The sequence below is a fragment of the Lepidochelys kempii genome, chromosome 9 (assembly GCF_965140265.1).
Source record: "Lepidochelys kempii isolate rLepKem1 chromosome 9, rLepKem1.hap2, whole genome shotgun sequence".
NCBI lineage: Eukaryota > Metazoa > Chordata > Testudines > Cheloniidae > Lepidochelys > Lepidochelys kempii.
This window is the reverse complement of record NC_133264.1, coordinates 62413036-62439272: the sequence shown is the minus strand read 5'-3', so window position 1 is coordinate 62439272 and position 26237 is coordinate 62413036. Positions and strand designations below refer to the sequence as shown.

General features: G+C 55.4%; 1 protein-coding gene across 6 annotated transcripts in view; it reads left to right on the top strand.

The window, feature by feature from the left end:
* The window catches only part of KLF8 (KLF transcription factor 8), an 88651-nt gene that overhangs the window by 37541 nt on the left and 24873 nt on the right, over window positions 1–26237 (top strand). Inside the window, exon 1 of one of the 6 annotated variants that reach the window (XM_073360694.1) lies at window positions 9406–9426. The exons of 4 other annotated variants lie outside the window; for them this stretch is intronic. Coding sequence is in view for 1 of the 2 variants with exons in the window: in XM_073360689.1 (XP_073216790.1) it covers window positions 22475–22543 (69 nt within the window). In the remaining variant the exon portion in view is untranslated. Of the gene's footprint in view, window positions 1–9405; window positions 9427–21927; window positions 22544–26237 lie in introns of those variants that run through there. One more of the 6 variants, XM_073360689.1, reaches the window with a different exon arrangement.

Sequence of the window (26237 nt, the reverse complement as noted above, 5' to 3'; positions counted from 1 at the left end):
GCTCCAGAGCTGGTGAGCGTCCTGATGTTTGGGTTTCCATGTGTGCTGACGCAGCATCGTGATGCTGACTAGGCCCTGGAGGGCAACGTTTAAACAGGCACTCATGCTAGTTTGGGGCTGGGGTGGGGGCTGGCCAGTCTTGTACCTTCCAGGGGATGGTAATCTGAAATCCCAAGACTTCCTCTGCTATCAAGCTGGTTGTAGCAGGCTGACAGCCCCTCACTTTGTTAGCAGGTGTGAATTCTGAGGGAAGTACCTCATGAACCCCCTCCCACTCTGGGTTACCATGGGAGAGAAGATCTAGGGGTGGGCTGAGCAGCCCTGAGAGAGGAAGCCTTGCAGCTGTGTCTGGGGAGCAGGCTAGAGCCACGTGCTGGTATCTTACTGTTGCTTTGACAAAGCCAAGCCCAGCAGGGGGCAGTGTGGACTCCACGCATGGCGTGCGCTGTGTTTGAGAGCAGGCTGGGAGAGGGAACGGGGCATAGACTGTCTCTGGTGGCTGTGTCCCATTCTCTGACTCTCTTTTCCCAGCATGCTCTTGGGGACCTTGCCGTGTGAATCATTACCTTGCCCTTGAAGTCTCTTGTGCCCCAGGGACTGGGGGGGGGACGGGGCGGGGCTCTTGTGACAGTAGCTGAGCTGCCCAGCTGGGCAAGGATTGTGGCTGCTGTTTGCCTCCCACAGCGTGGGGTGGTGGGGGGCGATGGGTTCTCAGCCCTGCCTCAAGAACCCTCCCCACTTTAATTCACACTGATCCCCACCCTTTATTCCCCTCCCTCCGGCCCTGTCAGCCCACCTAACATGCATTGCCTGGCTGGGGATCTTCAGGGCCATGGCTCCTTTATCTCCTTGGGCAGCTGCCCTAGGAGTAGAGATAGCACCTCTCAGGGCTTGGGGATCGACCCCTGAGCTGTGTCTACATGGTGCTGTGTAGGCCCCGGGCTCATCCAGAAAGGAGTGTGGGTGTGGGTGAGGTGTCGGCATTTATCAAGCCCTAAACTGTAGGGGAAAATGACAGGAGTTTCAAGCCAAATTACCCATCCCTCTTCTAATCTAATGGGAAGGGCAGGCGCGGCTGGTGGGGGTGGGCGGTGGCTGGGTGGAGTGGCCTGTATGTAGATGAGTTAAGATGTGCTGCCATGACACCAACGCCAGTCCCCCCTCCCTCCTGCCTGCCTGCGGAAAAAGCTATAAAAAGAATGTATTTAAAGTGATACCATCATGATAAAAATTGGAGAGAGGGATTTTAAAACCTCCACCATGCCGTTCCCTCCATCTGCAGGAGCGCAGGGCAGGCTGGCCAGCTTGTGTGCGGATCCCCAGCTTGCTCTATGCTGGGGTGGGAGTGAGAAGCCAGGCTGGTCAGTTTCACTCTCTGCTCCCTGGTCTGTAGGTGATTTGGTTGTATGCAGATTGCCAGCATTGTAGGGGTTTCCCCCCCCCCCCCCCCCGCACTTTAATTCTCATGGCTGCGAGGATGTCTCGGTGTCCCAGAACGCCAGCCAGTTTGGGGATAGTCAATGTGGGACTAGGGGGAGCATTGTCCTACTGCATACAGGTCCCCCTGCCCTCTTTGGGCCTTCCCTCCTCTCAGGGCTAGGCTGCGCTTGGCCCCCAGTCTATCTCTCTGGAACACCCCATGCTGCTGTCCCTGGGGTTGGAGAGGGGCAGGGCAACACGAGCCATGGCAGCCTCCAACCACAGTGGGGATAAAACGCCTTCCTCTTTCCCTGTCTGCCCCTGAGGCCTGGCCCGGCTCCAGCTCCCAGCCCAGGCGCAGAAGGTGCTCGCTCCTGAGGGATTCTAGCCCCTTCCGGAGTTGCCATCTCAGCAGAGGCGGTATGAACAACCCCCCGTGAGGGAGTGAGGCATGGATGGGGTGGGCCTGGGCCCCCTGAAGATGGGGGTTCCTAATAGCGGGGTCAGCCAGGTGGCTGGTTAGTGTGGCCCCTTATAGCGGGATGCTGGGAGGTGCATTGCAGCATGGTTTGGTGCCGGGGCAGGTGGAGAGAGGAGAGGCTGGGAAGGGTATGATGAGGCACAGCCCCTGCCTGCTCAGTGTGGCACTCTGTCCCTCTCCGGCTGGTGGCTGGGCCACATACAGAGGGTGATGAGCCAACTGCAGTGTGGGTAGCAGAGCTGGGCCTTTTAGCTCAGGCAGTTGAGGCTCGTGCTGTAAGATGCAGAGGTGTCAGGTCTGGTCCCGGCTGCCAACAGCCCATCGAGTGGTACCGCACTGCGCTGGCATAGCTGGGCAGGCGGCACACTCTTTCTCACCCTGCTTTGCCATCCAGGTATTGAGCTCCCCCGTTTATTTGGGCACATTCTTTGTCTCCGTTTCCTGGCTCCCCACAGCCTCCATTAACCCTTTGTACTGAGGATCAGGCTTTCCCAGCGCCCTGCAGGATTTTGTCTGAGCACCAGGTTCACTTGATCAGCAGTCCAAAAGGACAAAGCCTGCCTGTTCAGATTGGCTGCAGCCCTCCTTCCCAGCTGGATCCAGAGTAGCTAGGGCCAAAGTTCGGCTGGAACTGACTGACTTAATGCTGCTCTGATCTGAGCCTTGGGAAGGGAAACCTTGGGGCCAGATTGCAACTCTGTAGGCCCATTCCCAGGTCTATCAGACAGTCTGGTCAGAACCCTAGCTTTCTTTTTTTTTAATTGTTTTCTAGCTCTCCTATTTGCAAAGTGAATCTTTAAAACCTGACCCTAGTGCAGAGGTGGGCAAACTTTTTGGCCCAAGGGCCGCATCTGGGTGGGGAAATAGCACGCAGGGCTATGAATGTAGGGCTGGGGCAGGGGGTTGGGGTATGGGAAGGGGTGTGGTGTGCAGGAAGGGGCTCAGGGAAAGGGGTTGGGGCAGAGGAGGGGTGCAGGTGTATGATGGGGCTCAGGGAAGGGGGTTGGGGTACAGGAGGAGGTGCACAGTGTGGGAGGGGGCTCAGGGCAGTGGGAAGGGGTGTGATGGAGCTCAGGGTAGGGGGTTGGGGTGCAGGGTGTGGCAGGGGGCTCAGGGCAGGGGTGCAGGGTGCAGGAGGGGTGCGGGGTATGTCAGGGGGTTGGGGTGCAGGAGGGTGTGGGGTGCGGCAGGGGGCTCGGGGCAGGGGGTTGGGGTACAGGTAGGGGGGTCAAGGCAGGAAGTTGGGGTGTGGGGTGCAGGAGGGGTTCGGGCTCCAGCCCGGCGCCGCTTACCTGGAGCGGCACCGGGGCCAGGGCAGACTCCCTGTCTGCTGGCCCAGAACCCCGCGCCACTCCAGGAAGCAGCCGGCACTTTGTCCCTGTGACCCCTGGGGAAAGGGGGGCAGAGAGCTCCACACACTGCCCTTGCCTGTGGGTACCTCCCTCCACAGCTCTCATTGGCCACGGTTCCCCATTCCCGGCCAATGGGAGCTTTGCGGAGCCCTCTGGCCCCCTCCCCCAGGGGCTGCAGGGCCATGGTGCCCACCGCTTCTGGGAGCAGCTTGGGGCCCGCAGCATCACAGGGGTGGCAATCCCATGGGCCGATCCAAAGCCCTGAGGGCCAGATACAGCCTGTGGGCTGTAGTTTGCCCACCCCTGCCCTAGTGTAATTGGCACAGTGATGTCTGCCTGAATCTGCAGAGAGTCTGGCACAATTACTCTTGCCGTTGGGGGGGAGAAAGTAACGGAGGCACTGACCTCTGCCTGAACCTGCAGACAGCCTCCAACTGAGGGTGGAGGCGCAGTCCCTAGAACCAGGGAAGAAGCCATCTGGGCGCCTGCCATCAGAGGCGCCATCTTTCTAAGTTGCAAGGGGGTGCTTGACCCCCCCGCTCCACCCCTGTCCCCAACCTCCCCACCTTGCCTCTCCCCGCCCTTGCTCCTCCTCCCCCACCCAGTGCTTCCTGCATGCCGCAGAACAGCTGATCACGGCCGAGGGGAGGCATTGAGGGAGGGGCTGCCAGTGGGTGCCTGCCATTCTCTGAGATTTAAGCGAAACGCTGTTAAGCAAATCCAATTTCCCCATAAGAATTAATGTAAATAGAGGGGGTTAAGTTCCTGGGAATTTTTTTTTTTTTTTGGCCAGACAAAAGACATGATCTACATATACAGTACAGAGTAGCAGCCATGTTAGTCTGTATCCGCAAAAAGAAAAGGAGTACTTGTGGCACCTCGATGAAGTGAGCTGTAGCTCACGAAAGCTTATGTTCAAATAAATTTGTTAGTCTCTAAGGTGCCACGAGTACTGCTTTTCTATATACAGTACAAGTTTTAAATAATTTTAAACAAGCAGTTTAATACTGTACTCACCAATGATGATTGTGACGCTTGGTTGAGGCAGGGCCTTAGCGGCGTCGGGGTGCAGGGGCTTGCCCCGCTTCACCTGCTGGGCGTTTCAGCCAGGGAGCGGGGTCGAGGTATGGGGGCTTGCCCCTTCCACCCGCCCGGCGCTCCTGCCGGGAAGCAGGCTTGGGAGCTTGCCCGCTCTCCGGCCGGAATGCCAGGTGGGTGGAGTGGGGCAAGCCCCCTCGCCCCAACCCCGCTCCCCAGCAGGAGTGCCGGGTGGGCAGGCGGAGCAAGGCCAGCCAAAAAAACCTTATAATGGAACATTGCGCGACTTTAAACGAGTATGTTCTCTAATAGATCAGCAACCTAATAACAAAACAATGTTAACCGGGACGACTTTAAGTGAGGAGTTACTGTAGAATCTTCTAAATGTGAAAGCAAGTGTAAACTGATGGCAGTGGTGTCTTCCTGAGTCTGCAGACAGCCTGAAGCAGTAACCCAGAGGGGAGAATTCCCCTGCCTCCAGTAATTGTAGTTGGGATGTTAACTCTGGAACCTAATTATGTAAATTTAGTGCACACATTAATTGCTGATCATTTTAGCAATGGACAGGAGTGGGCGTGGAGCCTGGAATGGAGTAGGGGAGGAGATGGAATTGGGAGTAGCTGCAGGGAGGGAAATGAAGAGGGAAGAACCAAGGTGATCAAAAGATGGGGAAAAGGGAGAGAAACAGAGAAAGGAGCATGGGGATGGGGGGAAGAAAAGGAACTCAGGGCAGAAACAGCAGTTCTCTTAAAGTGGGGGGCTGATTCGTACTGAGTGTACTGACTGAGAATAAATTATTGAACAAATAATAACACTAAGAGCTAAAGGTTTGGTTACTACATGGAGGTGTATTCTTCTCTTGATCTTTGAGCAAACCTCCCCCAGACATCAGTGATTTCTAAGGGTTTATCTATAGGAGGAAACTGACCAGAATACCTCTTCTGGAATAGCTCCCCATGGGGACAGTCTGTTCCGGTATAAATGACTGTATCCAGAATAATTACTCTGCTTTGGAAGTGTACGAACTATATTCTGGAATAAAGTGACTCCCTTGAGAACTATTCCACAATAACTCTTCAGGTCAATTCCCCCATGCCCTCAGGTGTTTAGGGCAGGATTTGGAAGGGGGATTAGCCAGCACATGTTAACAGCCCAAATGCAACCCCAAAGTTAGGTCTTGTAAAAACAAGTTGTTTCAGTACTGACCATCACTAGAAATTTCTCTGTGACTTAGTTTCTAAACATTCAGATGGCCACTTATTGAAAACAATAAAAATTGAGGTCTTGCAGCAGTCTAGTGTGTAGCAAGGTGAAACTGACTAGTTTATTTTCATTGCCGGGGCTGCTTGAACTGCAAGACTTAAACCAACTGTCTAAATATTGGAGCCACAAGGTGGGGGAGGCAATATCTTCAGCTGGACCAATTTCTGTTGGTGAGAGAGACAGATGTTGGTCCAGTCAAAGATATTACCTCTCCCACCTTGTCTCTCTAATATCCTGGGACAAACATGGCTACACCAATGCTACAAAGTAGACTCCTTAGTTTGCTATAATCTAAAGTGGCATTAATTCCACATATAAGGAGATGTTTTAATAAAATAAGTCACCAAATTCAGCCTTCTGTTACTTCTTCGCAGCCTGGTTCTGGCAGGATCGAGGACGGAGTCTCTTTGTTTTGTTGGATGATGATCTTATTTTTGTAACTGTGGCCCAGATGCTCAGCTACTGTAAATTGGTGCTAGCTGACTTCAAGGGCACAATGCTCCTTTACCCCAGGGGAGGATCTGGCCTAATGAAGGCTCTGTTGGGGTGTGCTGGGGGATGTTAGTTGTGCCAAGGTTGCCTCTTACACCTATCTTCTTCCCTCCCTGGCACTAACTAAAATCGAAGATATAAAGGGCATCCCTTGGTGGTGTGTGAGGGGGGTTTTGCTTGGGGAGGAGGGAGGGAGAGGCTGAGCTGGGAGGAAATTCCTGCAGAAGGTGTGGACGTGTAAGAGGCAGGGTGTGTCTCCTTTCTGCAGAGCACAGCCCAGCCCGGCTCTCATGAAATCTGTGAGGGCTGCCCAGATATCTGCAGCTCCCAGCTGTGCCCGGGAATAGAGGCGAGGCCCCAATGGAGCCAGGAGGGGAGTCAGATGGCTGCTTTCCCACGGCTCGGTCCCCTGTGCTGGAATGGTTTGAGACTGGCGCCCGCCCCTCCACACAGGGAGCCTTTGACTCTTTTGGGGGAGAGGGAGGGGCCGTCGCCGCAGGCATTGGAGCAGCTTCGTTGCCCGATTTCCCCACCTCCTCCCAGGGAGGGGATGGGCGGGGGTGGGCAGGGAGGAAGCCAGGGAGCGGCTCTGCAGAGCAGGCAGGGCGGTTACAGCCCAACAATCTGATTACTAGACTGTATCCAATTAATTCTCAGCCATTTACAGACATTTTTACCCAGCGCCCCCCTCTAATCCAATTAGATTTTGCCAATTACTGGAGGTGTTTGGCCTGGAGCTAATCAAGAGCCTCCCTCTAACGTGAAGGCTAATGGAGGGGTGCTGGGGCGAACCTCAGGGGCCCAGATCCTCAGTCTGGGCATCTGACTTTGAAGTTAGGTGCTTAAATACCTGAGGATCTGGGCCTGGCTCCCAAAGGCTGTAGTTAGATGGGGTTCTTGTTACAGTTGTTCATATCCCAGGTGCCCCCTTGACTGGCCCTGCCCTGTGACCCAGCTGCACTGAATCCTGGTTGCCGCTGGCATCTCTGGTTCCTGCTCCATTTTCCCCTGCATCTCTAGCTCTTGCTCTATGTTTCTGTGACTCAGCTGCCTGCTCCCCCTGTGCCCGTGAGGCCTGACCCCACTCCATTCCCCTGTGATGGCTCCGCTCCGTTTCTGAAGGCTGGGGGCTGCTGGTTCTCCAGGGAGTGAATTTCCTACCCTCTCAGCTCAGTCTCATTTCATTTAAGTCACGGCAGTTTCTGGCCTCCACAGGATGAGGGGGGCCCACCCCAGGCAGGGAGCCAGGGCAGAACAGCCATGTTCTGCTGCTTTCCTTGGCTGCAGGGGCCCCGCAGCAGGGTGTGCGTTGGGGTGGGAGGCATAGGGCAATAGGCCGGATCCAGCTTGCGAGCAGCGCGACCCACCCACGCCCTGGGCTGTGCGGATGGTGTTGTGGGGGACGACCCAGGGGCCTCTCCAAAGAAGTATTCGGTTTGGGGATGCAGAGCTGAAACTACAGCCAGGATGAAGGGAAAAGCATTCATTTACTGTACTAAAGACAGCCAGTAATGGAGGGCAGGCGGGCACCTTTCCATTGTGTGGCTCCCTTTTACCTCTAATAAATACAGTGCCCCAATGCTCCAGACTCGATCCTGATCCCCTCCAGCCCCGCAGCAAGGGGCAGGAACCCCGCTGGCAATGGAGGTAAGGCAGCATGTGACTAGACCTGGGCCCTAGGTCTCACCACCTGTCTGGGGCCATTACTCTTTCTAAGGAGAAGCTGCGTTTGTCTTCTCTGATATAGGCCCACCAGGATGTGCTACAAGGGAGGTGGCTGCTGGCTACAGCCGTGAAAACATCAGTTCCTGCTGGGGCTCTAGGAGCGCCAGCATGGGCAAGCCCAGTCTGTGCTCAAAGGCCACTGTAGAATAGAGTCTGGCAGCTCAGACATGGCTCTCGCAGCCCGTGCTGGAGGAAATCACGTTTGAAGCCTTCTGGTGCCAAGGAGGCTCCTTCCTGTGCCGATCTTGGTCCTTTCCTCCTAGGCTTTCACCATGCTTTAGTGAGGCATGTTAGTGTTGTTGGTTTTTTGTTTTTTTTTTGTCCTGATGTTCTAGATTTGCGGAGTGGGGGTGGGGGAGACGCTGGGACTGAGGGGGGAAGTGACTTGCCTGAGGTCACACTGAGAGTTGTTTGCAGAGCAGGAAGTAGGACCCAGGTGTCCTGGATCCCGGTGCCTGGCTCTAACAAGCTTGGTTTTGGCTGTAGGATGGTCATGGCCTGGGGAGTCCTGGCAGATGACGGCTTACCTGAAATCTACCTGTGCTGAAGTTGTGCTTGATGGTGAAAAGTGGCCTTTTGGCTTCCTTGAACAGACCCTTTGTGCTAATGGGGCATACAAAAGCCGTGGGAGACTGTGGCAGATTGGCGTCAGTAAGGCGGGCAGAGCTTAGCGCTTGGTCTAGCTGCCGTGAAGTGGGGTTATTTCCTGCCCGCACCTCTGTGTCTGGATTACCCCTTCCAACTAGGAACGCAGTCACCAGCAGTGCAGAGGGATAAGAGGTGGGGGTGGGGAAGATTTACTGATCCTCCAGTGAAAATGGGGATTTTGGAAAGCAGGAGTTTTTCATTGCGAAGACCCTTCCAGGCCTCCTCCATCATCAAACAGCAAAAGACGCAGGGGGTTGGTCTCCAGTGTTGTCCTGTGTCTTTTGGAGGCCATTGGGGGGTTTGCAGTACCACCGTGAGCCATTTTAAAAAAAAAAAAGAAGTCCATGCCCTTTTTGAGAAGCTTGATAGAAATAACCGTCTTTGCCCCACTGCCACCTGGGGTAGCTAACAGCTGAACAGCCCTGGCTGAGCTGAGCATGGGGGAGCTGGCTACACCAGCCACGGGATAAAGGATCTGGATGCCGACTAGCTTAGCCAGTGACTGCTTAGCCATATTCTCTCCTTCCAGCCCGCTCTCCTCCTGGACCTGCCAGTGGAAACTGCCTGGGATCCAGGCTCGACAGACTTTTCTGTTAGCAGCGAGTCAGGCTGGGCCCGAGCTGGCTCAGCCGGGTGCGATGGGGTGGGGGCGGGCGTTTGGCTGCAGGAGAGGTTCCCCACTGAAGGGGTGGGTAGTGGTGGTGCGGGGGGTTGCTGATGGAAACTTAGCCTTTTGAGAGGCAGCACAGATGCCCAGCAAAGAGAGGGAGGAAGGGGTTGGTTTTGACTGCCACTGAACCCTGGAGAAAATGAGTCTTTTGTTTGCTGTTGCTGTAACTGCTGAGTGCTCACCCGATCCCCACTCTCTGCTGGAGTCACAAGAGCAACTCCGCAGTCTTAGAGCAGGAGTCAGAGGAAGTTCAACCGGATTTCATCCCTGAGCGGAAATGCAGCCAGCGAGGCGCCCAGAGCCCTGCGTGATGGCCCTAGTGCCATGGTGTTTGTAAGGTCTGCGCTTCAGGGGGCAGGGATTCTAGGGGAGGGATAGCTCAGTGGTTTGAGCATTGGCCTGCTAAACCCAGGGTTGTGAGTTCAATCCTTGAGGGGGCCATTCAGGGATCTGGGGCAAAAATTGGGGATTGACCCTGCTTTGAGCAGGGGGTTGGACTAGATGATCTCCTGAGGTCCCTTCCAACCCTGATATTCTATGTGCGGCAGCAGGGGCTGGCACCCCCCCAGCGGCTGGAGGCCCTCCAGGGTAATGCTGCCCTGGGAGGTGCAGGGAGCTCAGCTTGGCTCGTCAGTGTAAGAAGTTACAGAGCAGCATCTCTGACGTAGGCTGAACAAATAAAGGGGGTCTAATGCCTGCCCTCTGCCTCCATGGGGGAAACCTGCTTGGAGCCTCTGTCCGGCTCGCTATCCATTCTCCCCGCGGTCAGGAACAGGGCAGCCATGAAGGCAGCTGTTCCCCGATCCTTGCGCGCTGCCATGGCTTAGCCTCCATCTCTCCAGCTCTGCACTGAGCTGGGCAAAAGGAACAGAACAGCCCTCTTTCCATCCAGTGGGAGGGCCTGGCTCTCCTCCCTGGTCCCCTGTGTAAATCAGGAGTGACTCCACTGTTTACCAGTGCAGTTTTAGTACAGGTGTAAACTCCCCAGGAGATCAATATCAGGCCTCTGCACAAAAGCCCAGGCAGAGGCTGTGCTGCACATTAACCCTAGTGCCGCCCTCACTCCCTGCTCCAAACTGCTAGTCCCCTCCCCCTACACCCATCCTGCCTCGTGCTGTTTAACCCTTTCTCTTCTCTCTGGACAATAGCCCCAGCCCCTTGGACTGGACCAGGCCAGCCCCGCCCCTCCTCACAATTGTAGGTTCTCCCCCACTGTCCCTCGCCAGACCATCCCCCGCAGCCATTCAGTTCCCTAGCTGCCAGGCCCTCCTTACAGCCCCCTGGGTAAAAGCCTGAGCAGCCCCTTCCCCCAGGCCTGACAAAAATGCTGCCAGGTGGGGCCCAGCTGGAAATCCAGCAGCAGGGGGAGGGATCCTAGATGAGAGATAAAGCACCTCAACGGGTGGCTGTCAATGAGGACAAGGCTGGTGGTGGAGGGGGGCGAAAGGGGGATGTGCTGAGACTCTCCCCTTCTGGAGGAAGAGCCCACAGGTGCTGGGAGGGGAGGGGCAGGGAGTCTGAGATCGCGGGAAAAGACTGGGCTGTGGAGGAGATGAAGAACGGCCTGTCCTCCTGGCAATAAGCAAAGGGGGGATGAGAGGGGCTGCCGCATAAGAAGTGATGCCTTGGCAGGGCACTGCTGCTCCCATGGCAGTGTGCTTCCCCCACCCCCATTGGTTTTATAGTTCATGTGCTATTAAGGCACCCCATGGTGTCTTGGAGCCTGTCTCTGCAGCCTCTTCCTGCAAGGCGGGTTTAAGGACAGGAGTGTTTCACTCTCCCCTCTGAAGTTTGCCCTGGAAACAGGAGCGGAATGTAGGCTGTCCCTTAGGGCTTGTCCACATGGGATGTTATAGTGGTGTGAGGTAAGGTGTGAATTTCAACTCCTGTAGTCACACCAGTCTAACCCCTGTGTGGACACTCTCATTATCAGGGTCACCTTTTTCTGGTTTCACTTAAACCCTTCCAAAGCAACAGAGGCTAACCTGGAAAAAGGCCCCTCTGATACCACCTGGTATCCACAAGGGGGTGGGGGGTGTCATGCTGGTGTATAACTAGTACGGTCTACTTAGACTGGTATAACTCCTGCAGACAAACCTGTACGCTAGCAAGTTGTATAGCTTTAACTATCCTGGGGTATAGTGCACTCAAGGAGCTGAGAGCCCACTTGGCCTGGCCTCTTGGGGTGGGGCAATAGATGTTGAGTAATCCTACACACAACCTTAAGGCCTGGCCTACACTTAACCCCCCTTCCCCCCCCCAAATAGAAGAATGCTACCATTGTTCAGGGAGGTGTTGTTCCTACAGCAGTGCAAACACCCTATCTGGTGTTGGAAGCATCTACACTGAATGAGGGAGGCAACCTAGTGACAGAGGATGTGGAAAAAACTAATATACTCGATGCTTTTTTTGCCTCTGTCTTCACGAACAATGTCAGATCCCAGACTACTGCACTGGGCAGCACAGCATGGGGAGGAGGTGACCAGCCCTCTGTGGAGAAAGAAGTGGTTCGGGACTATTTAGAAAAGCTGGACGAGCACAAGTCCATGGGGCTGGATGTGCTGCATCCGAGAGTGCTAAAGGAGTTGGTGGATGTGATTGCAGAGCCATTGGCCGTTATCTTATCATGGCGATCGGGGGAAGTCCTGGATGACTGGAAAAAGGCTAATGTTGTGCCCATATTTTAAAAAGGGAAGAAGGAGGATCCTGGGAACTACAGGCCAGTCAGCCTCACCTCAGTCCCTGGAAAAATCATGGAGCAGGTCCTCAAGGAATCAATTCTGAAGCACTTAGAGGAGAGGAAAGTGATCAGGAACAGTCAGCATGGATTCACCAAGGGCAAGTCATGCCTGACTAATCTAATTGCCTTCTATGACGAGATAACTGGCTCTGTGGATGAGGGGAAAGCAGTGGACGTGTTGTTCCTTGACTTTAGCAAAGCTTTTGGCACGGTCTCCCACAGTATTCTTGCCAGCAAGTTAAAGAAGTATGGGCTGGATGAATGGACTATAAGGTGGATAAAAAGTTGGCTAGATTGTCAGGCTCAACGGGTAGTGATCAATGGTTCCATGTCTAGTTGGCAGCCGGTTTCAAGTGGAGTGCCCCAAAGGTCGGTCCTAAGGCCGGTTTTGTTCAATATCTTCATAAATGATCTGGAGGATGGTGTGGATTGCACCCTCAGCAAGTTTGCAGATGACACTAAACTGGGAGGAGAGGTAGAAATGCTGGAGGGTAGGGATAGAATACAGAGAGCCCTAGACAAATTAAAGGATTGGGCCAAAAGAAATCTGATGAGGTTCAACAAGGACAAGTGCAGAGTCCTGCACTTAGGATGGAAGAATCCCATGCACCGCTACAGACCAGGGACCGAATGGCTCGGCAGCAGTTCTGCAGAAAAGGACCTAGGGGTTACAGTGGACGAGAAGCTGGATATGAGTCAACAGTGTGCCCTTGTTGCCAAGAAGGCCAATGGCATTTTGGGATGTATAAGTAGGAGCATTGCCAGCAGATCGAGGGACGTGATTGTTCCCCTCTATTCAACATTGGTGAGGCCTCATCTGGAGTACTGTGTCCAGTTTTGGGCCCCACACTACAAGAAGGATGTGGAAAAATTGGAAAGAGTCCAGCGGAGGGCAACAAAAATGATTAGGGGACTGGAACACATGACTTATGAGGAGAGGCTGAGGGAACTGGGATTGTTTAGTCTGCGGAAGAGAAGAATGAGGGGGGATTTGATAGCTGCTTTCAACTACCTGAAAGGGGGTTCCAAAGAGGATGGATCTAGACTATTCTCAGTGGTAGCAGATGACAGAACAAGGAGTAATGGTCTCAAGTTGCAGTTGGGGAGGTTTAGGTTGGATATTAGGAAAAACTTTTTCACTAGGAGGGTGGTGAAACACTGGAATGGGTTACCTAGGGTGGTGGTGGAATCTCCTTCCTTTGAAGTTTTTAAGGTCAGGCTTGACAAAGCCCTGGCGGGAATGATTTAGTTGGGGATTGGTCCTGCTTTGAGCAGGGGCTTGGACTAGATGACCTTCTGGGGTCCCTTCCAACCCTGATATTCTATGATTCTATTATTCTATACATGCTATGGGGTTATGCAGGTGTAGCTATGCCTACGTAGCTCTGCTGGTATAGTCTCCGTAGCGTAGACCATATCCTGAAATATAGGGCAGGCATCTCCCATTGCTCTGGAGTAATAAGTGAGGTGTAAGGTCACTGTAATGACCAGAGCCGTGACTCACTGCTCAGCAATAGCACCCACATGGTTCTGGTCTTGAGCACTGAGGGATGATTACCCCATCCCATTCAGAAGGGCCTTTCCTGTTGGACATCAGCCACCTGGGCAGACAGAAAAGCCCTTGGATTAACATCTAGATAGGTAGGTTACGTGTCACACCCTTAGCATTCTAAGCGGTCTGATTTGCAGGATCACATGACTGCAAGTTGTTTTGCCTTGTTCCCTTACTTTAATTGATCATAATCCTTTGAGCTATTGACTAGGTGGCAATCGAGGAGGACAATGGAGGTGCCTCCCTATGGGGTAATACCCATTTTGCATCCCATGATGCAGCACCTTTGGCAAAGAAATCCACGCTGCTGGGGTGCAGGGGGTCGGGGTCTGTGTCAGGCAGCATGTAGGGCTGGCCCATGCTGAGTTAAAGCAGGGGTCACCCCTGTAATGCTACAGCCAGTGTGGACCCGAGGACAGATACAACCTCTGTGGGCCTGTGCCCTTGTGTAAGGTTATCCTAGAGGGTGTGGTTGGCAGTGTTTTTCCTGTGGGCTGTTTTTTCCTTTGGGTACAGGATGCCGCTCTGAGGCGGTGGGGAGTGGCTGGCAGAAGGGTGGGCAGTGATGTCCCTGGCTTGTTGGCTGAAAATTGCTCAGGGGGCTGAGCAGTGTTGGGGGTGGTGGTGGTGGAAAACAGAGGCAACAAAGGCAGGCCACCCAAAGGAGGCACATGGGTGCTGGAGGTGCAGGCCAGTGTCTCTGGGGGGGCGGGATGTGGTTGAGTGTGTCCGGCTGTTTTGCATACTGCCGGGGATGCTCCCCGTGGCACTGCCAGGCTTACGCTGTCTATCAGCAGCGGGCTCCTCTCTAGCTAGCCTTATCGGGCCCAGTTGGCTGGAAGGCTCTAATGGCCCAGAGCAAAAGGGTGTGTTAAAGGGGATGTTTTCACCAGTGCAGCCCTGCATGGGGTAGGGGGTGATGGGCTGGATTAGGACTGTGTGCGCTGGCCTAGAAAGAGAGTTCTAAACATGGCGCCACCAGCTAAGGATGCCGTACGCATCATGAAGTAGGGGGCTAAACTGGATCTAAAAGTGGGGTCATCAACAGGCAGACTGCTGGCTAAATCCAGACTGCCAGATGCTTTTGAACGTACCCTGAAATCTATTTACTACTTACTATCATTATTTCTATATTGTTATTGTTTTCTCTGGAGTCTGGACCTTGACAAAAAATAATTGACTACCCCTGATCTAAAACCACTACTCTAGCTTAGGCCCTTTGTATGGGTTTGATGCCATTTGGGCTCCTGGGCTAGCGGCAGGTGAGCAGGGGATCCCTGATGCCGCTGTAGATGGGGAGTGCATGCAGGCATGGCTGCCTTGGAAAGCTGTTTGTAACACTAATGAACACAGCCTCAGGGAGGATTCCCCACAAAGGCCCTTTGCCTGGCTGGTGGGATGTATGGATGTTATAGGCTCCCCTCATTAAGTGACCAGGCCTCCTCCCTTTAGTCCCCATAGACGGGCACACAAAGCCCAGCATGAAGCTAATGAACCTCCCCCAAAAGAGGAATGTGCTTTCATCCCTTTCAGCGCTCTCCCCACCCCTACCCCCGCCTAGGGGACAGGAGACCAGGAGGGATGGGGCTTGGCAAGGAGCGGATTGGCTGGGGCTGGGGGGGTGCAGGAAGTGGGTGTGCCTGTGGCTCAGCGGGAGCAGGATGGAAATTGGCCACTGACCTCAAGCAAAGGTGAGGGTGGGGAGCTCCTGCTGCCAGGGCCCGTCCCCCTCCCCCGCTGTGTGGAGGGGCAAGAGAGCAACTGGAATGTGCCCTGCTCTGTACAGTGGGAGATGCTGCTGCAGAGGGGTGGGAGGACCTCTGCTTGGGCAGAGCAGATATTGGAAAGTTCACACAAGCCTGCTCCATGCCAGAGTCCTTGGGGAGCACTCGGCCCAGCACAGACGAGGCCCAGGCATCTTTACCCTTAGATCCACTGCCAGCAATTGGCGTGGTGGTACCGATGCCCTATCTCTGCTAGAGCTTCCTGCTGGGCGAGCTGCAGTCCTGGGAAGCTTCACTACAGCCTGAGAACACATGTCGGAGGGGAAGTTACCCTGATGATGTGCTCCGAGGGTCCCAGCCATATGAGGGTCTCAAAGCACGTTGCTAAGGAAGGGTCCACAAGTGTCACTGTCCCATTTTACAGATGAGGGAAGCTGAGACATGGGGAGGGCCTGGGGTTAGAACCCCAGTGATTCTGCTTCTTTATTAAGAGTGATATGGAGCCCGTCAAGATGATGTCTTAATGGGCCAGCTGTTATAGGATCAGACTCCCTTGGGGTGTTTCCTATTGATTGATGTGATTTTAGTCTCTGCACAGGAGTATTTACTTACTCCTATTTATTTAAAACATGCCACTCCGTGGCTCTCAGTGCATGTCCAGGCATATTTCCCAGCCTGAGTGGGATGCATTGCAGCTTGTGGTTCGAGCTGTGGCTCCCCAGAGCTGAGATAGCAGGGAGGGTGCAGGTCAGGAGTGAGGGCCAGGAGCAGAGCTGTGTAAGGGCACAGTGCTGGGATAGCAGTAGCTGCAGGATGCCAGTTACTCGGCTGATGGCCCCACTTCAGCAATGGGTTAGGGCTAAGATGGCAGGAGAGTTTGCTGGGGATCCCGCTCTGTAGCCTTAAGCCCCTCTTGGATGTGTTTGGGGCTCCTGCAGGAGACGTAGATGAAGCAGCCTCGACCTGGCAGGGAACCCCAGCCACAGACATGTCAGCACTTCATGGGCCAAGACTATAATGCAGGACAGGGATTCGGCCCCAAGCCCTTCCTTGGGTGTGGGCTGTTTAAGGGTCACGGCAGCTGGTGTCAGTGACTCTTCATCTCAGCTTAGTCTGGTCTTGCGCCCCTTGCTTGCGGTTGTGGGGGAGGGAATGGTGTGTAGGAAATGAGCTCCACTTGTGGTTGCGTGTGAGATGTGCCTGTGTCCATTCCCAGGAGGGTGTGGCAGGGCAGGGAGGGGAATACGCTCAGTCGCGGGTGTGGATGAGGACATGCCTAGAGCTTTCAATGTGCCCACACCCATTTACGGGGCGGGACGGGGTCAGAGAGTGCCCATTCAAGGAGGGATGGGAGCTCTGCAGAGCAGAGAAGCTGACCGCACCCATTTGCTGGGGAAGAGGGTGGGGCTACGGGCATGCTAGGAGTTCCCTCATGATTAGTCTGGAGACCCTCAGAAGGGCTCTGTTTGTGTGCAGGTGAATTCCCTCCCCTGTGTCTCTCCAGGGACTCTGATGGGCTCTCGCAGGAATGAAGTGGGCCCAATCATGGGAAAGTGCTGGGGCATAGATGGCTCATGGTAGCTGTGCCTGACCTAAACTCAGCTGAGCCACGTCAAGGCTTTTTGTCTTTAGGAAACTGGATAGCTTTCAATCTAGGATCAGTCCGCTTACCTGTGGCTGAGGGAAGGAGGCATCCGTGATCTAAATAGCCTGATCCTACATAAACCAGAGCAAATCTGCTTTCCCTGCATATCGAGGCAGCTCCCAGCCTTTGGGTTGGGTTCCTAGTGCCCCCCAAAATCATGGAGATGATCACGTGTCTAAAGCCTGAAGTGGCCAAGGTCTCCCAGCCCTTTTCAGGGCTCCCCCGTGGCAGCCTGTGGACAGTAGGACTTTGGGGCAGTCTGATGAGAGCCCTGGTCCATGATGACCACTGACCTACTTGGCTGCCTTGGCCATCAGGGCTGGTGGATAGGGGCACCCAGTGAGTCTCGAGTGCAGGGTTCCAGGAGTAGAATTTGGAGTGGGGATTTTCACACACCCATCAGAAGCTTTGGAATTCCCCCTTAGCCCAGCCTCGCCATGGTACAGGAGGTGGGGTTGCTGCCCGAACCAGTTTCTCCCTGCCAGCTCGGCTGGCAAGACATTGAAATAGATCCGAAATACGTCTGAGGACAGAATGCAGTCATTGTGCTGGCCTCGGAGGCAATTGGTGCTCTTGGCATTGGTGGAATGATGTCATTGGTTGCCTGGTAACCTGGGGTGGCACTGTCTGCATGGCGATGCTGTCTTTGCCCGTTCAAGTCGCCTGCTCTAGAAGGTTTCACCTCCAGGGCGGAGCCATCGCTAAGCGTCGTCCCCGGGAGCGCATGGCAGCGGGCTGGTGACATGGAGCGGTCGTTGGTTTGGGAATGGGCATTGCCACATGGGCCAGCATTTTGTAGTTAAAGGGATCACAAGGGAACAGAGTGACCTGTCAGTGGGAGGTGGTGCCCACTGCATCCTTGGATCTGATTTTATCCCTCGCAGCTCAATGCCTCCTGAGACTGCCCGCTTCTACTCCCCATATGGCTGGCCCTGGCTGTCTGCCAAGAGAAGCAGACAGAGGTGTGTTGTGTGGCCTCTCTATTGGAGCCCTAGTTGCCCAGCTGGCAGAATAAGCAAGGAATGGAGCTTCAGCCCCCCTTTCCCCCCCCCCCCACCTCTCATGTCAGCAGCTATGGGATTTATTTCTCTTTGTCACTAGAGATGGGCCCCCAACCAAACCCGCTGCTTCCAAAGGCCCCAGGCTTCTCAGCTGGCCCTTCGCCCTTCAGCAGCCTGGCCCTGGATCGGGGAGGCCAGGACCATAAGGCTGGTTTGGATACTGCTGCAGCCGTTGCCAATCGCATAGCTCCAGCCCCGTGCTGTGCCTTTTGTGGGCCCAGTGCGGCCCTGGCCCAGCCCAGTGGTGCCTGGTTCCGCAGGAGGCGGCTGCCGGGGCTGCGGTGGCGTTCCAGGCTGGAGCCGCTGCGCCAGCCCTGGTGACGTGGGTGAATAGCGGTGCCGGGGGAACACAGGCTCCTCTCTATTCTGCCTTCCCCCACCCCAAGCCTCCTGCCCAGCTGGAGCTCCAGAGGGTTTTGTTTGTTCAGCTTGGGAGCAGGGAGGGTGGAGTCAGGGAGGCCTTTCGTTCCCCTGCCTCTCCCACCCCACAGCCAGGGCAGGGCTAGGCTGGAGCTAGCCTGGGCTGGAGAAATAGCCCTGTCAGCAGCAGCAGCCAGGGCCCCCCAGTGCCGTGTCTGGCTCCACACCTCTCAGCTGCTCTGCGTTAGGCCACGCTTGGTTTAACCCTTGCCTACCAGCCCCAACTGCCTCTCTCAGCCCTGCGGGAGGGGCAGATGCTGCCTTTGGAACCAAGTACCTGAGCCGGCCTCTGGCCAGGGTGGCATGGCAGGGGTTAAAACTAGGTAGCAGCGGGGGCGCTGGAGCCTCGGCGAGTGGGGGTGGAGCAGGGTGGGAGCGTTATGAGGGTATGTGCTTTGGGGAGAGGTCGGTGTATGCAGGTGATAAGCGGGGGAATAGTCCCGCTATTGTGGGGAACTTTCCTGGCTTCGGCACTACCCTGGTGAAGTGGGCTAGCGAAAGGATCTGAGTCCTTGCTCCCACTTCCTTTACCCAGTGGCCTCCCTGCCCTTGAGGACTCCCCTTCCACTCTCCTGCCTGGAAGAGTCCTCGTAACCCCGACAAGGCTGGGCCCAGGATTCCTGGGGGGCTTGACCCCCAACCCTGCTGTGGTCACCTAGGACACCTAGGGTGTCCCCACTCTGGGGTACTCTCTCTGCACTGGGCACTTCTCTGACCCACTGACCATTACATACAAGTTAAAGCAAATGCAAGTTATTTAATCAACAATTAATTTTAAAAAGAATAAGGAATAATGAGAAAGGCTAAAGGAAACACATCAACCCGCTCTGTGGCAGGGAACATCACAAACAGTGTCTCTGCAATGTCAGGGCAGTTCAGTGTCTGTTCCTTGTAATTCCCAGGCCACCTTCTCAGGCCCTGGCTGTGCTGCAGGGATGCTGTGGGTTGGACACTTGCTCTGGTGGTGGTCACGTGCTCTCAGGCTCTAAGTGGTAGGACCCTTCTTCCCAGTGTCGCCCCCACCCTGTCGGGGTTACGATCCAAGCCTGGCCTGCAGAGCCTCGTGGCTGAGGCGTCTCCCTGTGCTGGGCCCGCTGCCCAGGGTCCCCCTCGCTCTCCCCAGCTGCTCACCGCACCCAGCTCTGGACTGCTCCAGCCCCAGCTCCACCACTCTGTCTCTGCACTGCGGCTGCTGCTCTGCCTCCAGCTCCCTGGGCTGCTTCTTTGGCCCCTCTGGCTCTGGTTGCTGCAGCTCTGCTCCCAGGACAGGTCTGCTCTGCAGGCTGCTTCTGGAACTCTGCTCCCAGCACTGACCTGCTTCCTGGGCTGCTTTTTTTGCCCCTCTGGCTCTGGTTGCTGCAGCTCTGCTCCTAGGACAGAGTCTGCTCTCTCTGGGCTGCTTTTCTGGTCCCTCTGGATCTGGCACAGCTCTGCTCCCCAGCTTAGCTTGGGCCTCTGCTTTCTCCTTGGCTCAGCCCCACTCTGTCTGACCCAGGCAAATCCAGCTCACATGGAGGACGGGGCCTCCCTGGCCTCCTGACTCCCTGATTAGCCTGCCCACCCTGTCATTCAGGCTGACCTGGAGCTTTGGCCTCTCCCCATTGTTCCTGGGGGCCATTGTTCCTGGGGGCTGTCAGTCTCAGGGTCCTGATTCCCCATCGACCCTTCCCCCTTTTTAGTAGTGGGAGCTAGCAACTAAAACACCCCCACTGAATGTTAGTAAGGGGGCAACAGTCCCCTTACACAGGTGCAGTGAGAGAATGTGGAATAGAAGTGCAGTGAAGTGCCAGGGGAATATCAGCATGGGGGTAGGTGTAGGGGGTGGGTCAGTGCAATGCGGGATGTTGAAGGGAGGTGCAATGGGGTGTCGGGGGTTTAGCATGGTGCTGTGGTAGGCGGGGTGTCGGTGCAGTGGGGGGTTTGTAGGGAGATGCAATGGGGTGTCTCGGCGGGTTCAGTGTGGTGCTGTTGTAGGGGGTGTGTCAGTGGAGTGGGGGGGTGTTGGTGTTGGGGGTTCAGAATGGTGCTGTTGTGGGGGTGTAGTGGGGGTGTCAGTGCAAAGAGGGCATTGCAAGTAGGTGGAATGGGGAGTCGAGAGTTCAGAGTGGTGGGGTGGGGGTGCGTCAGTGCATTGAGGGGGTTGTAGTTAGGTGCAGTGGGGTGTCTCAGGAGCGTTCGGCCTAGGGAGGTGTGTGGGGCGGGGGGGGGGCATTGTCTTTTCTACAGCTTCCGAGCTTGTATCTGTTTTGGGGTGTGATCACTTCCAGATGTAGCTTGTGTCCACACACGTACTTGCTGTCCCAGTTTCCAACCAATCCCTTATCCCCCTTGTCAGCTGCCTCAGCTTGGCGTGTCCTTGGCTTCCAGCTTGGCCCACTGTCCATTTGTGCTGGGGACAGAACCCTCTAACGGGTACCTGTGCCAGCAGCTCGGCTCTTCCTCCCTCCCTGCTGTGTGCACTAGGCACCCCAGGGGTGCTCTGCGGGCGTGGGGAGAGAGCGGCCCAGACTTTCCCAGCATGCCCTGTTGTCCGCACAGCTCAGCCATGGGTGCCAGGCAGAAGGAGCTCTCTCAAGTGGTGCGTGTCACAGTTGGGTCGAAGGAGCGTTGCCAGCTGGCTGCTGAAACGCTGTTGTGCTTGCAGCATGGGCAGGCCCGAAAATCTGGCTGATTTGGGTGGTCTGGGCAGTAGCCTGGGGCAGCTGACTCTCGGGTGGGAGGCAGGCTGCATGCCCAACGGGTTGGCATAAACTGTCTGCTCCGCTGAGGCCGGCAGCCCCAGCTGTTTGATTTTAAGACACTCTGCAGTCCTGCCTCTTAGAAGCTTCCTTGGTGTAAGTCCATTAGAAATGGTGCTGGCTCAGTGATGTCTGCTATTGGGCCCTCTCCCCTGCCCCAGACTTCAGGGAAGGGTGGACTGGGGGGAGTTCCCTCATCACCCCATCCCACAAGGAGCCCTGAAGGGTCCTGCCTTTTGGGGTCTTACCCAGGGCACAGTTAAAGGGGAGAGTGCGCATGTGTGAATCTCTCTCTTGCCCTGTTCAGGCCTGGTGTGCATGTCCTGCATGTGGCTGGAAGGAAGGTTTGGGGGGTGTCACAGGCCACTACCCCCCCCCGCCTTAGCACAAGCCCTATCAGGAATCTCCTAGCCAGACGTGCATTGGGCTGCCTTTCTGCTGGGAGGGGAGGCTGCAGACCTACAGGTTCCTTCCCTTCCCTGCGGGAGAGCGTGCAGCCCAGATCTATCTCTTTTAAGGGGAGCCTCTGATTAGCCCCCCCGTCAGTCCCCTCCCCCGTCTGTCCCCTTGCGGGGAGCACACCGTGACCTCCCCGTCCTTGCTGGATCTCGTGTGCTCGCCGTTGCCATGGCGAGCATTGTGTCTAAATATTGCAACCAGTTGTCAGGCTGCCTTTCCCTGCCTGCCCCTTCCTGGCTTCCAAAGCGCCGGGCGCTCGCTGGCGCAACGACCCACTTTGCTGCGGCTTCTGCGTGGGTGCCAAGGGATGGAGGCTGGGGGAAGGAGCCGAACGCTGCCCGGCGAGGCGTCCCCACCTGGGGACAGGCGAACTGGCACGCTTTGGCGGCAGGGGAGGAGCCGGCAGCCGCAGGCTTGGCTTGGCACTCAGCCCCTCCCTTCCCTCCCCTCTCTGCAGCCCGTCCCTTTTAAGGAGCTCCACCCAGGGTCAGGCCAGGGTGGAGCTGTCAGACTATTCACACCTCACAGCCCAGGGCTGGCAGGCTAGACACACCAGCAGCAGGCAGCTCTTTATTCAGAGAGAGACTCCTCTGTGGAGGAGCAGAGCTCTCTGACTGCTTCGCGGTTGTGCATCTCCATGGAAGGCTGAAGGCTTGGGCCTGTGCAGACCCCGACGTGAACGTATATCAATAATAAGGTGCCGCCATTGGCCACATCTCTCCCTTTTTTGTTTTGTTCTTTTTTAATTCCCCTTCCGCGTTCTTCTGTTCACCCGAGAGGCGTGTGGGGAAGAAACTTGGCTGAGGATCTAGGGACCTCGACAGCGTGCTAAGTTGCCAGGTGTACAGGCCGGAGGAGGTGAGGGAGAACGGTGGACCCACCCTGACCGCCAGCCGGCAGAGCCCTGGGTTTTGCAGGGGGACCCCGACTGCACCCACACGGGCTGGTATCCCACCTCCTTTGCCTGCTCCCGGCCGCCAGGAATAGGAGCGTCGTGCAGACCTCGCGCGTGGTGAGGGGCAGCTGTTCGGAGCCCGGCTCAGGAGCATGATCCTCCCCGCAGACAGCATGAGCGCCGTGCAGTACCGGAGGAGCCCACCGCGTGCCGGCTGGGCGGTAAGTGGCTGGCTGCTTCTCTGGTGGGGAGCTGGGATGCTCCCCTTGGGGCAGGCTGCAATGCTGGGGTGGCATTTTCCACTCTTGTACTCCAGGGCTGCATGGCGTAGGCGAGCTACTTTCTGGGGGGGTCAGGATATCTCCCCAAGCCCTCACGGGGTACATCCCCGATCCTGCCCTTCTCCTTTTTAACAGCCGTTCTCACCCCCCAATTCACACATGCACCAGTCCTGGGCATGGCCCCAGTTCCCCCTCCCCCACTCTGCCATAGCAGCCCTGGAGAGGAGGGGGCACCCACTGGGCCTTAAAGCCATGGGATGGTTGCTCAGCCCTGGAGGGCTCTGAGTCCCCGGTCCCCTTTGGACTCCGAGGGCGGGCGGGTGTGTGCAGAGAGGGGGATGGGTGTGTGCCTGTCTCCTCCCCCAAAGCCGGTGCATGGGAGGCCAAAGCAGAAAGAGCTCCAGCGGGCTGCAAGGCCAGAGGCAGCAGGGTGCACTGCCCCTTTAAGAGGGGGCTGGGACATGGGGGACCTTTAAGGAGCAGATGGGAGAACAATTTGTGGCGTGTGCACTGCCCCTTTAAGGAGGGGAGGAGGAGGAGGAAGGTGTGCCGCACCCACTCGCCTCCCCTGCTCTTTAAGAGCCTGATGCCCTCAGCCGACACTGGGTGGCAGCAGCAGGAGGGAGGACTGGCGGGGAGAAGGGGTGTTTGGGCTGTATTCCAGGTTTTGTTATGGTCCAGGATATGCACACACCTCCCTCTGCGGGGGTCCCCCAGTGTGGATGGGAGGTTTGCCTCACGTGGTTATTGTTGCATTCAACATCATGCAGTGGGGGATCTGCTCCCCCTCAGGGTGCTGCCAGTGCCCCTTTGTCTCTTTTCCTTTCCCTTGCCCTCTCCTCTGTTTTCCCCTCTGCATTTTCTTCCCTGCAGCAGCTTCCAGCTCCCACCTCTGGAGGGCACCATTCCCCCCACCCCCATTTTCTGTTCCATCTGGCAGTGGAATAGTGAATATTAATGTAGAAGTGTTGTCATTAGGCCTTAAAGATGACACCCCAGTGAGATTAGTAGGGCAGGGCTGTTCACCCCTTGGAGTTATTGTTTAAGGCTGTCTGCAGACTCAGGCAGACCTTGTGCCTTTACTTTACATTTGGGCCCCATTTTATTTCTGCAGCCAGGAGGGCTAGAAACATACTTTAAATGAATGCCACAATTCTGCACAGCCTGAATATGCGTCATGCGGGCCACACCAATACTTCATGAGGGCTGGATCTAGCCTGCGGGGCTGCATGTTGGTTGCCCCTGGTGTAGAAAGAGTCAGGGACCTCCCTGCTGCTAAAGCCCTTGGGAAGGAGGGGATAAAAGAGTGTTTCTTTCTCCTGAGTGATGCCTCTAACTGCTCCCAAGAAGTCCTTCTCCGTGCTGCCCCCCAGCTAGACAGGCCAGTCTGGGGATCCCTGGGAAGGGCCCCACTGGGAGGATACACAAGCAATGCTGGGCTGTTATGTCCCGTCTGTTCTCACTTGTGAGATCATTGAGGATGAGGACAAGGCGAGTGGGATGATCTGGGGTGCCCCTCTGGGACTGGCCATGTGTGAAGTCTTCCGACTTCAGATCTCTCCTCCGCACCAGAGCCCTTCTGGGCTCCCCACTGAGTCCCCAGCTCCCCCAGAAGCCATCCCCAGCTGCTTTGAGTCCCAAAGAAAGTGTGTCCTTGGCTATGATTTGGTCCAGGATGGGACTGGCGTCTCTCTCCCCATGGTCACTTGAGTTTGTCCTGTTCTGGTTAGGAGGGATGGAGATCCATCACCAGCTGGTGGGAAATGGGGCCAGGTGTTCCCAGCTGGCAGCAGTGGTGGAGCCCAGGTGGCTGCAGGTGGAATTCTGCCTGCCCCTGGGGCAGTGCTGTCTCTCTAGGTCAGAACTTCAGCCAGGGTTGGTATATGGGAAGGCTGAACTGTCTGTGTGCTGGGGAGACATGGAGGGCTCAAGGCTCCAGCGTTGTCACTGAAAGCCTGCCAGGCCTTTCCCATGCCCTCTCCCCAGTTTATCACCTGGCGATCGCCAGGAAAGCTGAGCCTGCTGTGGAGCCGAATGGTTGGTCAGTGCAAAGTTGTTCCCCAAGGCAGAATCCTGAGCCCTTTGCAGTCTCGGAGCTACTCCTAATGCTGAATGTCATCCCAATGTGGCCTCCACAGCTTCTCCACCAGAGCTCGGCCAGCACCTGATTACATGGAAAGGCAATGTCAGGACAGTGCTAAGAGGACAGGATGGAAAATAAACTCGCCTTAAAGCAGTGGGTGCAGCTGTTTGGATACGTTTCTCCCTGCCCCCCCTTTGTGTTCATCTCTTCTCTGGGGGCCGGGAGCTTTGCATTCATTAGTAACCAAATCTCCCCATGTTGCCTGCAACTCCTGCTGTTCCAATCTCTCCAGGTTCCCATATGCACTTCCCCCTCCACTTGTGGTGTCCTCTGCAAATCTGGTTATGGCTGAGTCAAGGAAAACCAGACAAAGAAATCCATAGGGATCTTGGGGCTCTGAATTCAGCTGATCCGGGACCCCTCAAGTGTCTTTGGCTGAGCTACTAAGAACTAGCAGGAAGCTTCAGGGCTTGAGGACGGAGAAGCTTCCTCTGTAGCTAACAGTGCTGCCCTTTAAATGATCATTCCTGGGCCCTCCGAATTCCAAGGCCATTGAGGGGAATGGGGCAGTTCACAGCTCTCAGAGCTATTGTATCAGGCTCTCAGCAGACATAGGGCATGTCCACACTTAAACCACTGCGCTGCTGTAGACACTCCCAGCAGGAAAGATGGCGGTGGCCTAGTGCTGTCTACACTGGGGTAACTGTGGTGTGGATTTTACACACTCCTGAGTGATGTAGTTGTGCCCACCCAATTTTCTAGTGTAGACCAGGCCTGTGCTAACTCGACTCAAACCAGGTGTAAACTGATTGAACTGTGCCCACATTAGGCGGATGCCATGGTTAGGCTACACTTGATTAATCAAAAGGAGTACTTGTGGCACCTTAGAGATTAACCAATTTATTTGAGCATAAGCTTTTGTGAGCTACAGCTCACTTCATCGGATGCATAAAGTGGAAAAAGCAGTGAGGATGTTTTATACATACAGTCCATGAAAAAATGGGTGTTTATCACTTCAAACCCCCCACCCCACTCTCCTGCTGGTAAAAGCCATTTTTTCATGGTCTGTGTGTATAAAACATCCTCACTGCTTTTTCCACTTTATGCATCCGATGAAGTGAGCTATAGCTCATGAAAGCTTATGCTCAAATAAATTGGTTAGTCTCTAAGATGCCACAAGTACTCCTTTTCTTTTTGCGAATACAGACTAACACGGGTGCTACTCTGAAACTTGATTAATCAGTGCAGCCTTTGCTGTCTAGACAAGGCCTTACTTTTGTGCAAACTGAAATTCTGGAACATCAGATGAAAACTTGGCAGAGATACTGGGATGGTCAGTCCAACCCCAGAGTTACAAATCCCATCATACTAACCCTAATATGGGGATTTATTCCAGTTTTGCTAACCATAGCTACATAGTGTCTCCCTACATTTCCCCTGCAGTTTCAATTGGATATGGGATTGTAGGGTAATTGCTAGGATCATCTGGGTAGGTTTTACTTAACTCCCTGCCATTGCAGGGGCCTTGGCATTGGTGCACATTGGTCCCTC